Source organism: Physella acuta, unplaced genomic scaffold (assembly GCF_028476545.2).
Source record: "Physella acuta isolate Inbredline_101_S28 unplaced genomic scaffold, ASM2847654v3 ptg000186l, whole genome shotgun sequence".
Taxonomy (NCBI): domain Eukaryota; kingdom Metazoa; phylum Mollusca; class Gastropoda; family Physidae; genus Physella; species Physella acuta.
The window spans coordinates 1,010,133-1,024,674 of record NW_026731705.1 but is presented as its reverse complement, the minus strand read 5'-3'; the positions used below and the strand labels follow the sequence as shown (position 1 = coordinate 1,024,674).

Genomic DNA, 14,542 nt, shown 5'->3' with positions numbered 1-14,542 from the left:
AGTTAGTTAGCCCTAGTTGCCAGAGAAAAATATGTGTTTAATATTCACAAAAGAAAAGCTTTTAAAGAGTTATTTAATATTTTTACATAATTATACTTCTTATTCCTCCGATAGTAAAAACTTATGGAAAATTATTGAGTGAACTCCAGCAAAGACTACTGCTATTTGATTTTGTACATGTCGCCCTCTTCCATGGCCTATTTTAACACCAATAACTTTGACAAGGGATACAACCAATCTTAAAAGGTTTTGCAAAAATATTATCTGAGTTGTTTCCCTTTGTTCTACATGAGCTTACGGTATATATTAGTTAATGAAAATGATAATACGGTTAGTGATTTTATAGTGGTTTTATATCTTGACATGTTAAGCTAGTAATGTTATCTTTCTTTAAGTCGTGGCTCGTGAAGATATAGCTAGTGATCTTAACCGGAACGACATTGCTGTTCTACAGTTATTCTTGACCCCTTGTCCCCCACAATTTTTAACCTTCCCCCCCACACACACTACTGGCCCCCCATACCCCTGTCCCCCACAACCCTGTCTCCTACACCCTGCCCCCCCACACCCCTGCCCCCCCCCCCCTCCACACCCTTGTCCCCCCACACCCCAGTCCCCCACAGACCCACGACACCTGGCTAAAGTGGACACCCAGCTGATCGTCCCGTCCCCTGGTCACGTGTCCACCTTTAGAACACAGATGGAGTTTGTCGTCAAACACTCCAGGCAATTTGACGTCAACGTTGTGGTGATTATTGTGGGAGCAGTTCATCACAAGAGTGTGGTATCTAGCAACTTTCAGACTCAAACCATGTTTGAACAAGTGTGTACTTTTTATTGGACGCAAGCTTGAAGGAATACATTGACAGCACCTCGCCCCCCCCCCCCCCCCGTCATCTCAAAGCTCAGCTTATTTTAGTGACTGACGACCATCTATCTGGGCCATTGCACGCACGTGTCGGTAGCCTTGAAAGTGGCCAGAGAAAACTACATAAGATCCTATGGTGGCCGCCCAGGGGTGAAGAAGTTGGCCATGATTCTAAACGTGGCCAGCGACTGTGGGGACGAAACCTCGGCTGTTGATGAAGCGAACAAGATCAAATTGATGGTGTCTGAGGTTGTTGTCGTCTCAGTTGGTGCCGCTAACAGGACATTCCTTGACCGTCTGGCATCAAGATCTGACAACGTCTTGACCTTCTCTAATGACCTTGACCTGATTAAAAGAGGCAGTGGCCAACTGAAACAGATCACAGCTCGAGTGGGTAGGTCAGCCTCACGTGCACTTGACCTTAGCCAATGTCGATTAAAGTGAATGTTAATTAATGTTTATAATTATTTCAGATCCGAAATACAATCCAATCGCTGACATTCTCTTCATTATTGATTCATCTCAAAGTATCGGCCCAGTTGATTATGAGAAGGAGCTGAACTTTGTGGTCGGGCTGACAGAACATCTCAACATCGGCGAAAGGGTTCAGGTTCAGTGCTATATTGTTCTCCAGCTGGACACAAACTCTGCTTCACCTGGGGACAACTGATCACGTGACCATCAAACAGGTATCGTGTGGGGAGATACACCAGTCCTGCTCGTATCATTTCCCGTTCGTGCCCAAGACACATGGGGAAGATGAAGGTCAGCACTATGTCCAGTCGCCTGTGTTTCCCTAACGTGAGTTAGATACCCACCAGCGCTGGGTGGAATTAGGGACGGTCCACTCATTTGAACCCGGATTCGAGCTCGAGACTCAGTCTAGCTCTCTACCGCTCGGCCAAGCCGAACCTTGTTGTTAATATGTAGTAATACAACTAATCAGGTCACCAAATGTTTCACCTGTACCTGAAGCTCACACATGTGTTTGACAGGATTAATTAATCATTATTAAATAAAATCAGTTATCTTTATAATTTAGGGCTTTTTTCAAAAACCAATTATCTGTGGTGAAATAATTGTTTAAAGACATCGATTCATAACTCATAAAATAATGTTTTAAATACTAAAAAAAAAAATTGTGTGAATGTATGTACCATGGAAATGTGAATAATTTCTTCAACCAGCGTGTCCTCCAATCGCCGTGTCTACAAGACAGTACAAACACATCAGCAGCTCTGGCCGGTCTAGCCATGATGACCCACGCGAGACCCGACAAGAAGAAGATCGTCATCGTCATCGCAGATGGTTAGTCTAACGACTCGCGTGCCACACAAATAGCGGCCATGACCTTGAGGAACTCGGGTGTGCGTGTGTTTGCTATAGGTGTGGGCAGCGCCAACCAGGTAGAACTGAGGGCCATAGCAACCACACCTGATGACGTCTACTACGTGGGCACGTTTGACGTGTTGAAGACCATCTATGACAAGATCGCCGAGATGACGTCATCTTAAGGTCATAAACAGATTCATGCTCCAAATTGTCGGCACTAAACATAAACAAAATCTGGATCTAAATTGCCCTCCTGGTTTGTTAGATCGTATTTCAGTGTATACTAGCTCGACATCAAGAAAAGTAGAACATACTTCGCCAGGTTCAAGAGTCTACCTACAAATAGCTTCACACCGTCAGGCTTACGGTTAGAAAGAAGAAATGTAGTTGGCCTTGTGTGTACCAAATCTCTTAAAATTTTTAGGATACTAAACCTAATCTACTGCTTTAAGTATTCAGTTAAAATGACTAGATCGATGACAAGCATAGAAACGGTCATAGATGCGTGGTACTCACGCAATCTACAGTGTAATACCAACACGACAACATGTAATGTTAGGGCACCAAATCTACAGTGTAATACCAACACGACAACATGTAATGTTAGGGCACCAAATCTACAGTGTAATACCAACACGACAACATGTAATGTTAGGGCACCAAATCTACAGTGTAATACCAACACGACAACATGTAATGTTAGGGCACCAAATCTACAGTGTAATACCAACACGACAACATGTAATGTTAGGGCACCAAATCTACAGTGTAATACCAACACGACAACATGTAATGTTAGGGCACCAAATCTACAGTGTAATACCAACACGACAACATGTAATGTTAGGGCACCAAATCTACAGTGTAATACCAACACGACAACATGTAATGTTAGGGCACCAAATCTACAGTGTAAAACCAACACGACAACATGTAATGTTAGGGCACCAAATCTACAGTGTAATACCAACACGACAACATGTAATGTTAGGGCACCAAATCTAGAAGTGTAATACCAACACGACAACATGTAATGTTAGGGCACCAAATCTACAGTGAAATACCAACACGGCAATATGTAATGTTAGGGCACCAAATCTACAGTGTAATACCAGCACGACAACATGTAATGTTAGGGCACCGAATCTGACAATCTACAGTGTAATACCAACACGACAACATGTAATGTTAGGGCACCAAATCTACAGTGTATTACCAACACGACAACATGTAATCTTAGGGCACCAAATCTACAGTGTAATACCAGCACGACAACATGTAATGTTAGGGCACCGAATCTGACAATCTACAGTGTAATACCAACACGACAACATGTAATGTTAGGGCACCGAATCTGACAATCTACAGTGTAATACCAACACGACAACATGTAATGTTAGGGCACCAAATCTACAGTGTAATACCAACACGACAACATGTAATGTTAGGGCACCAAATCTACAGTGTAATACCAACACGACAACATGTAATGTTAGGGCACCAAATCTACAGTGTAATACCAACACGACAATACGTAATGTTAGGGCACCAAATCTGACAATCTACAGTGTAATACCAACACGACAACATGTAATGTTAGGGCACCAAATCTGACAATCTACAGTGTAATACCAACACGACAACATGTAATGTTAGGGCACCAAATCTACAGTGTAATACCAACACGACAACATGTAATGTTAGGGCACCAAATCTACAGTGTAATACCAACACGACAACATGTAATGTTAGGGCACCAAATCTACAGTGTAATACCAACACGACAATATGTAATGTTAGGGCACCAAATCTGACAATCTACAGTGTAATACCAACACGACAACATGTAATGTTAGGGCACCAAATCTGACAATCTACAGTGTAAAACCAACACGACAACATGTAATGTTAGGGCACCAAATCTAGAAGTGTAATACCAGCACGACAACATGTAATGTTAGGGCACCAAATCTACAGTGTAATACCAACACGACAACATGTAATGTTAGGGCACCAAATCTACAGTGTAATACCAACACGACAACATGTAATGTTAGGGCACCAAATTTGACTTAAACATCACATTTAATTAGGGAATTATGTTCGATTCCTTTTACACGACCACATTTTTATTTATTTGCTAAGATCATCCACCCTTTATTAAAACGGGGCTAACAGAAACAGTTAAACTCTACTTTATCTACCCCATTGAACCTTTTGAATTAATTACGACTCAATGTTTAAAATAATAGTGTTTCTTTAAATCAAGTTGTTCTACATTATTTTCCATCAGTTAAAAATTTTAGTCAAAGATTTAGTCTACGAATGTACATTTCAGCTCTGAAAAACCTTAAAATTACTGTTTAAAAATTCATTTGATGTCATTACTTCATGTAAAACTTTTTTAGTAACAAATTAAAGTCTAGATTTGTCTTTTTAACAAAAGAATATTAAATTGACACTAAGAAGGTACATAATTCAAGTTTCTTTAGAAGTTTTCAAATTTATTTTTTACTTCCCTTAGGCCGAAAGTTATAGGCTTTATTAAATTACTTGATTTCGTTTAAAACATTAATGTCATGAGAAGACACCTGTTTTAAAGTATTTTTTTAATTTAGCTGCTTTTGTGTTTTTTAATGTATCCATATTTTGATAATATTTATCGAAAGACAAAATATATCATAAATTCACACTTAAAAGTTTAGGATGCGATACAAACAACACACATGTGAGAAATAAATCCATGTTGAATTCGCTATAACATTTTTCAAGCAAAAAAAAAACAACCAAATTTGATTCAAATGTATGCTATTCTACAAAGGTGTACGTTACTACGTTGTTGTTTTTTTTTTAATCGCAATATCTTCTATGCATTTTAAATACAAAATTTTATGCAAAATAATATACAAACTAAGGGGATGACACTACATTAACACACAATTATATTCTAACAAACAGAACAATTTAGATATTGTGATGTTTTACAAATGGACTTAGAAAACCTCAGGGATTTCAATAGTGAAAAATGTGGAAAAAAAAGAAATTGAAAAAAAAAAACGGTGAAGACTAGGAAATGCCACTGTAATGAATTTATTACATAAAACTATAAAATAGCTTCTATAAATAAAGTTTGTAAAGGGCATCTAACCTTGTGTTCTATGGTTAATCCCGTGCGGCGTCAAAACGGCCAATGACAAAACGGCCCCGTCAAAACGGCCCCGTCAAAACGGCCCCGTCAAAACGACCCCGACAAATCGGCCCCGTCAAATTGACCCCGTCAAAAAGGGCCAGCGACATATTGACCTCGTCATATAGGCTCCCGACAAATAGGCTCCCGTCATTTAGGCTACCGACAAATAGACTCCCGTTATATAGGCTCCCAACAAAAGGGCTCCAGTCAATAAGGCTCCTGACAAATAGGCTCCCGTCATTTTGGCTCCCGACATATAGGCTCCCTTCATTTAGTTTTTTCCACAAAACGGCCCCCGTCATTACGACTCCCCACAAATAGGCTCCCGCCATTTAGTTTCTCCACAAAACGGCTCCCGTCATTACGACTCCCGACATATAGGCTAGCGTCATTTTGGCTAACGACAAAAAGGCTGCTGTCTATTTGGCTCCAGACAAAAGGACCACTGACAATACCGTTTCTCTAGAGAATAAGTCTCCCGGCAAAGCTGTCTCATTGAATATGACACCTGCCAGTGGGACCCCTTCATCAATATTCTTTAGTTAGCTTATCCAACACTCTTATGTAATCCAACGTATGCATCTCTTGTTCGGCAGGCCTTATTTTTATATTAGTTTATCTATTATAAAATATAGTATGTTTTAATTTAAGGGTCATCCATCTATGACTTCCATAATTGAGTTGGTTATAGGCTGTTCCAACTCAGTGTGTGGGGAGAAAGGTCCCCGCTGTACCTTCCTACCTGCAGTATGCTTGTAGGTTATCAAAACAAAATGCTGTTATCATGTAAACATCATGTATATCATACATTTACACTTCTGTGCTCGCTATTAAGCAACAGATCTTTTCTGTTGTAAATTAAACATTATCAAAACTTTAGAATCGGTGGAATTTAGCTGTTAAGGGCTCGATTTGTTGGTGAATTAATGTTGGTTCATGAAAAACAATGTCATTCGGGGATTTAAAAGAGTTTTATAGTGGTATTGGAGGTAGGACAAAATGGTTACTTTTATGCCAATAGTGGTCATGCCATTCATTGGTCTAGAGCCAATATGTCGGGAGTCATTTTGTCAAAAGCCAATATGTTGGAAGCCCAATTGCCGGGAGCCAATATGTCGGGAGCCTATTTGTCGGTAGCCAATATGTCGTCAGTCCATTTGTAGGGAGCCCATTTGTCTAGAGCCCTTATGTCGGGAGCCAATTAGTCGGGAGCCGCTTTGTCGGGAGCCAATATGCCCTGAGCATATTTGTCAGGGGTTAATATGTCGGGAGTCCATTTGTCGGGAGCCAAAATATCGGGAGCCCATTTGTCGGGAGCCTATATGTCGCAAGTCAATATGACGGGAGCCCATTTGACGGGAGCCAATAAGTCGGGGCCCTTTTGACGGGGGCTATTTTGACAGGGTCGTTTTGTCGGGGATCGATTTGACGGGGTCAAATTAACGGGGCCGTTTTGACGAGGCCGATTTGTCCCGGGCCGTTTTGAAAGGGCACCGGTTAATTCAGTTATAAAGACCCATAACTACACTGTATTAGAAAAACTTTACAAATGTAGAAAATCAATAGAGCCGGGTAGTTTGCGGGAAAAGAATTTAAAGTATTTAAATAAAGTTTGTCTGACTAACTCTACTGATTAATGACTTCTTTTGAGATCTATTTACATACATTGATATAAAGTAAGTTAAAAACAAAATAAAGCATTTTTCACATACTCTGAGCGTAAAGCACATGCAACAAATTCCCATGGATATGGTGTAGTGTTGAGTGTCTTAGTCAATGTGAATTCAATGGTTTTGCTAGGTCGGTTGTCACTCGGTGCGGCACCTCTTGGTGTCATCCCCCCCCCCTCGAAATTAGAAAAATTATGGGCTATATAATATATATATATATATATATATATATATATATATATATATATATATATATATATATATATATATATATATATATATATATATATATATATATATATATATATATATATATATAATACACTTAGTGTCAGCCCGCCCCCCCCCACTCCTATTTTGTCAAATCGCGTAAATTTGTGAACACATTATGTTAATACAAAACGAGCAAAGCAACATTGTACCCCCCCCCCCCTCCCACCAACTTGTTAATTTAAAACGTAAAAGACTTTTAAAATTCTAATTAATAATTTTTCTTCTATATAATTTGCAAAGTTTTTGTCTTGGTGTCAGACCCCAATTGGTGTCACCCGGTGCGGTCCACCATCCCCCCCCCCCCCCCCCCGTTGTATGCTAACAATTAGATATCTGACTTTGTGTGAAAACAATTAGATATCTGACTTTGTGTGATAAGAATTAGATATCTAACTGTTTTGATAATAATTAGATATCTAACTTTATGTAATAATAATTAGATATCTGACTTTATGTGATAATAATTAGGTATCTAACTTTATGTGATAACAATTAGATATCTGACTTTATGTGATAACAATTAGATATCTGACTTTATGTGATAATAGTTAGATATCTGACTTTGGGAGATAATAATTAGATATATGACTTTATTTCATAAAAATTAGATATTTGACTTTGTGTGACATGAAACAAAATTACATGGACACTATTTTAAATTATTTAAAGGTACATTATCCATGTTTCTTAAAGATATTTTCTATTTTCATTGTTGCTTCCCTTTGACCGCTAACAGCATTTTTTTTGTCCCACCTACTCGTTGGTTCAAGCTTTTATGACGCGACATAAAAAATTGTTTTTGTTTAATATGTTCAATGGTTTTTAAAATATCCATACGTTGATATAATTTTCTTTATAGACCAAAATAACAGAAAGATGTTTCTAGAAGTTCAGGTTGATATTGAAATAATTAAAAGATGAGAAAATGAGCTCATATTCAATTCACTATTACAATTTATAGATCCAAACTTTAGCGTCAATATTGAGAGTAAAAAAGTAAAGTTCCCTTTAAAACCTGACGGTCTACGGGGAAGGTGAAGTAGAGTTTACATGTTTTTGTGACCACGGCATATGAAGAGATAGTGTGGTCAGTAATATGACCAGCCGCCTTTACTTTTTCTAACATGAGTCAGGTACCCATCAGAGCTGGGTGGACTCAGGGACGTTCTACAGGGCAGCTCACTACCGCTAGGCAACTCCGTCCCTTTAATATTCGGAGTCGCTAGATCCAAACTTTAGCGTCAATATTAAGAGTCGCTAGATCCCAACTTTAGCGTCACTATTGAGAGCCGCTAGATCCAAACTTTAGCGACAATATAGAGAGTCGCTAGATCCAAACTTTAGCGACAATATTCAGAGTCGCTAGATCCAAACATTAGCGACAATATTCAGAGTCGCTAGATCCAAACTTTAGCGTCACTATTGAGAGCCGCTAGATCCAAACTTTAGCGACAATATTGAGAGTCGCTAGATCCTAACTTTAGCGACAATATTGAGAGTCGCTAGATCCAAACTTTAGCGTCAATATAGAGAGTCGCTAGATCCAAACTTTAGCGACAATATTCAGAGTCGCTAGATCCCAACTTTAGCGACAATATTGAGAGTCGCTAGATCCAAACTTTAGCGACAATATTCAGAGTCGCTAGATCCAAACATTAGCGACAATATTCAGAGTCGCTAGATCCAAACTTTAGCGTCACTATTGAGAGCCGCTAGATCCAAACTTTAGCGACAATATTGAGAGTCGCTAGATCCTAACTTTAGCGTCACTATTGAGAGCCGCTAGATCCAAACTTTAGCTACAATATTGAGAGTCGCTAGATCAAAACTTTAGCTTCACTATTGAGAGCCGCTAGATCCAAACTTTAGCGACAATATTGAGAGTCGCTAGATCCAAACTTTAGCGACAATATTGAGAGCCGCTAGATCCAAACTTTAGCTACAATATTGAGAGTCGCTAGATCAAAACTTTAGCGTCACTATTGAGAGCCGCTAGATCCAAACTTTAGCTACAATATTGAGAGTCGCTAGATCAAAACTTTAGCGTCAATATTGAGAGTCGCTAGATTCAAAATTCACATACACACACACAAAATAAGAAATTGAAGCAAAAATAAAAATGATAAAGAAAACGAGTTGATTTAAAACTGTTTATTTACGTTTATATTTACAAGAATTTGTGACATTTTTATTCCTTTACTCCCGATCATACAATCAAAAACTTTTTCTCTGATAAAATTAACCAGATAATTAATTAAAAGTTTAATAAATCTCTACAATAATGTCAAGATATATTTTAAGAGCAGACATCCAACAGGCGCCATGTTTGTTTACATTCTAGAAAAGACAGACATCCAACAGACGCCATGTTTGTTTACATTCCAGAAAAGACAGACATTCAACAGGTGCCATGTTTGTTTACATTCTAGAAAAGACCGACATTCAACAGGCGCCATGTTTGTTTACATTCTAGAAAAGACAGACATCCAACAGGCGCCATGTTTGTTTACATTCTAGAAAAGACAGACATCCAACAGGCGCCATGTTTGTTTACATTCTAGAAAAGACAGACATCCAACAGACGCCATGTTTGTTTACATTCCAGAAAAGACAGACATTCAACAGGTGCCATGTTTGTTTACATTCTAGAAAAGACAGACATTCAACAGGCGCCATGTTTGTTTACATTCTAGAAAAGACAGACATCCAACAGGCGCCATGTTTGTTTACATTCTAGAAAAGACAGACATCCAACAGGCGCCATGTTTGTTTACATTCTAGAAAAAACAGACATTCAACAGGCGCCATATTTGTTTACATTCTAGAAAAGACAGACATTCAACTGACGCCATGTTTGTTTACATTCTAGAAAAGACAGACTTCCAACAGGCGCCATGTTTGTTTACATTCTAGAAAAGACAGACATCCAACAGGCGTCATGTTTGTTTACATTCTAGAAAAGACAGACATCCAACAGGCGCCATGTTTGTTTACATTCTATACAAGAGCAGACAACTACCAGTCCTAACACACCCCACTATAATTTAATCCACCAGAGTTAGCTCCACTGTGGGGATGTTGAGACGACCCGCAACACTCCAGTCTGTAGACCATAGCCCCACTGCTGCCTGGGCAGGTACACGTTGTGTACGTGTACCTGGCCTCATACCCCTCCATCCACTGCCTGTCCACCAAGTGACCTACAGAGACCTGCTTAGAACAGCCATGAGGATGTGACACTATAATGGTCAGCTTGTCCACATCAATACGACTCTTGTATTTGTTAAATACTTTCTTACATAGACACTCTAACCGCCTATCCATCTCCTCCAGTTTATCAGCTACATCTACGTCATGTGTCGCACACCACAACAAACACAAGTCTCTCTCAGTGTGTGACAACCAATCCACCGTCCACCCATAAATCTTGACCACTGGACTTTGATCATCATCAAACCACAACCTACAGCTGGACTGTCTCGCCTCACTTGAATCAAAAACCACATGTTTGGCTGTCACCACCTGAACCTTCCACCACACTTTGCTGGGTGTGTCCGAGTGGTCACATTCAGGACATGGACAAGTTCTGTAGGTCTCGTATCTTTGGTCCATCCCCTCTGTGTACTTGTACACCCACCTCACCGTCCCAGTCCCTGTCCTCAGTGAGTTCTGTCCCCTGGTGTTGTAGCAAGGATATGGATCTTTAGTGCCTGGTACAAACTCTGGTCTATCTGGACTGGTAAACTTAACGGCTATCCTGACAGTGACGTCAGCCAGGGCTTTTGTGACGTCAAACATATCGTTGTCATGGTAACCAGAAGGAAAATGTTCAAGACTTAACTGATTTACTGGTACAAAGTTTGTATGGCCAGGATTTTTCTCGCAGTTTGCCAGGTGTGTGTGTAGATCTACTTCACCTTGACCTTCAAGACATTCTTGTACTTCATGTGTACCTGTACAGGTAAACAAAACAATTTTATTACTGTAAACATTTCATTAGCTGTGAAACTTTGACAAACATAAAACATGAAAACTATCTACAACCTCCAACTGTCACAACCATCTCAACCATCACCATCTTAAGATACTCATCCAGTAAACATTTCAAACTACAGAATGTTCCAACATAAGGACCTCATCAGCACAAAACATTTGATGCATGCAGGTAGATACCTTTTTAATATCTTTCATCACAAATGGACATTACCTGTAAAATATGTTGAGATGTCCTCTCCACTGGCCATACTGTTGTGGTCATCTAGACTATCCAAATTAATTCCTGTTAAATAAACCACAACACAAAGATTTGACAAATTGTCTACATCAGCACCAAACCAACTAACTACATAACAATAGCCACTGGTCAATGATATGGCAGACATAATTTTGTATGAGGGTCAGCTTTAGAAGATTATGGTTAAATACATTCTTAGACCAATATGTAAGATAGAGTAAAACTGATCTTTGAACTCCCCACTTCACTTTAACACCAGACAGCACACACCACTATGGAAGATCCTTCAGGCTCTGGAGAGTGAAATAAAATTATAGTGGAACTGTCATTAGCATAGAACTACAGAATGACAACATTTATGATGGAACTTTCATTAGCATAGAACTACAGAATGACACATTTATGATGGAACTGTCATTAGCATAGGACTACAGAATGACAATATTTATGATGAATCAAGAACAATTATAGAAGTGCATAACATGGTTCCCACATGGGAGAAAGGTTTGTATCTAGATCTAGATGGAAATGAAGGTTAAAGTTATAGACCTGCATGGAAAGTTAGAGAAATATTTTCATAGTAATCATGTTTATTCATGTTTTAACAATTGCATCAATTTAGCTACTAAATAATTAATAAGCCTTTATTATTTTGGGATTTGTATGTTTTATTATTGCTTGATTGGGCTACATGTTACTAGATCTAATTATTTACAATTACAATAATTTACAACAGGTTTTTGCTCAAAGAATACTAATATATTACTGAATAGTTTTAAGTTTCCTAAAATTATTTTCTAAAATGTTACTCTTAACTAGTCTAAACCGCTATGCCTAAAGTTAAAAAACAAAGTGTAGGCCTAATCATTAGGCCTATATTTAAAGTAAAGCTAAAGTGCTTTAAAGTTAGAAATTTAATCAAGATCTAGATCCTATATACAATAGGCCTACTATATTTATGTTAGTCTAGATCTAGATCTATATTTAATTAGATTCTAGAGCCAAAGCCAAATCAATCTTCATGATGGTGATTATCCATGTTTTAACAAAAACATGATGGAAATTAGATCTAGATCTAGACTATTCTAGACTCTTAACATAAGAGTCTTAACTCTAAAGTTATAGATCTAGATCTAGTTAAAGTATTTTTAGACCTAGATCTAAATTCTAGATCTAGATCTAGAAATTCCAGAATCTAGATCTAGATAAAATTGTAAAATGCAATGATTTTTATGATTGCATTGGTAGGCTTACACACCTAAACACAATCATAAGCTATGATAGCAGTTAAACTATAGAGCAGCAAAACTAAAATTAGAACTAGACCTAGAATTAGATTTTTTTAGGGGGGGGGGGGCACTTGATATTTTCGGGTGGGGGGGGGGGGGGGGCAGAGGTCAACATTTTCGGGGTCGTTCGGGGGAGGGGTTTGACTTTATTCGGAAGAAACTCTGGTTCTGTGGTACAAAAAAAGAACCCATATTATTTATAAACAGTGTTTTTTCCACACTTTTTTTCTCCGAGGGAAACACTTGAAATTTTCGGGGGGGGGGGGGGGGGGGGGGGTGGGGGGGAGGGATTTGCTTTCATAACCTTTGTTTGCCCATCCAAAAATATTGCAAGGCAGTAGGGGACCTAATTGTTTGATATGTCTCCTCTAGATCGTTTACTGCCACCAGCAAGAAGGACTAGGTTTAAACAAGTTAATAAAAAGTCTAGTGACAATTTAAGCGCAATTTCCGTAATTAATTTTTTAGAAATCACAGATCTACGTAAAAATCCTTTCGAACCTTTGCTCATTCGCTATGGTAAAATCCTTTCGAACCTCAGCGCTTTGCGCTAAAAACCTACACGATGCTCAGTTTAAATTTTTAAAAATCCTTTCTAACCTCCGCTCATTCGTTATGGTAAAATCCTTTCGAACCTCAGCGCTTTGCGCTAAAAACCTACACGATGCTCAGTTTAAATTTTAAAAAATCCTTTCTAACCTCCGCTCATTCGCTATGGTAAAATCCTTTCGAACCTCAGCTTTGCGCTAAGAACCTACACGATGCTCAGTTTAAATGTTCTTAATTAATTTTTTGTGACCGAACAAAAGGATATTTTTGAAAACTTTCTTCGGCAATATTGGTCTAAATTATGGCAGGAATCGATTGGTAAATAATGTTTCAAGTCGCTAAGTGGTCTGGTTGCCGAGATATGGAGCATAAACTGCATTTGTTCGAGGTTTTTTGGCTTTTCCGGGAAATCCAGGAAGAAATTTCGGGATTTTTTTTGGACCACAATCATCCCTGGAACTTGCTTAACATATTTGCTTTTGGAACTAGTCCTCGATATTGTTTCGTTGAGGATGAGATACGACTTAAAGCTGCGGACATCCTTCCATCCATCCATCCATCCATCCATCCATCCATCCATCCATCCATCCATCCATCCATCCATCCATCCATCCATCCATCCATCCATCCATCCATCCATCCATCCATCCATCCATCCATCCATCCATCCATCCATCCATCCATCCATCCATCCATCCATCCATCCATCCATCCATCCATCCATCCATCCATCCATCCATCCATCCATCCATCCATCCATCCATCCATCCATCCATCCATCCATCCATCCATCCATCCATCCATCCATCCATCCATCCATCCATCCATCCATCCATCCATCCATCCATCCATCCATCCATCCATCCATCCATCCATCCATCCATACATCCATCCATCCATACATCCATCCATCCATTCCCAGAAATGACGAGTTAATAATCGCAATTCTCTAGAATGGGAATTGCGCTAAAAAATTGTATTGTTCAAGATGACTTAAATTACTAAAAACTACATTAATTTATCTTTAATTTGTTACCAGTTTTAATTTTCAAAATTAATCGGTAGCTTAGCAAATAATTTGTGAAAAAATGAATTTTGTTTTTAAATGGCGACATAAATATGACGGTAAATTTTAAA

At 38.7% G+C, this 14,542-nt stretch overlaps 1 protein-coding gene across 1 annotated transcript in view; it reads right to left on the bottom strand.

Moving 5' to 3' along the window:
• Positions 1–10,391: 10,391 nt before the first annotated feature.
• The window catches only part of LOC131936755 (uncharacterized), a 179,974-nt gene continuing 175,823 nt past the window's right edge, over positions 10,392–14,542 (bottom strand). The window contains exons 4-6 of the mRNA XM_059293820.1: positions 11,541–11,612; positions 10,647–11,286; positions 10,392–10,461 (exon numbers count right to left, since the gene is read on the bottom strand). Coding sequence (XP_059149803.1) covers positions 10,392–10,461; positions 10,647–11,286; positions 11,541–11,577 — 747 coding nt within the window. The 5' untranslated portion in view covers positions 11,578–11,612. The remainder of the gene's footprint in view (positions 10,462–10,646; positions 11,287–11,540; positions 11,613–14,542) is intronic.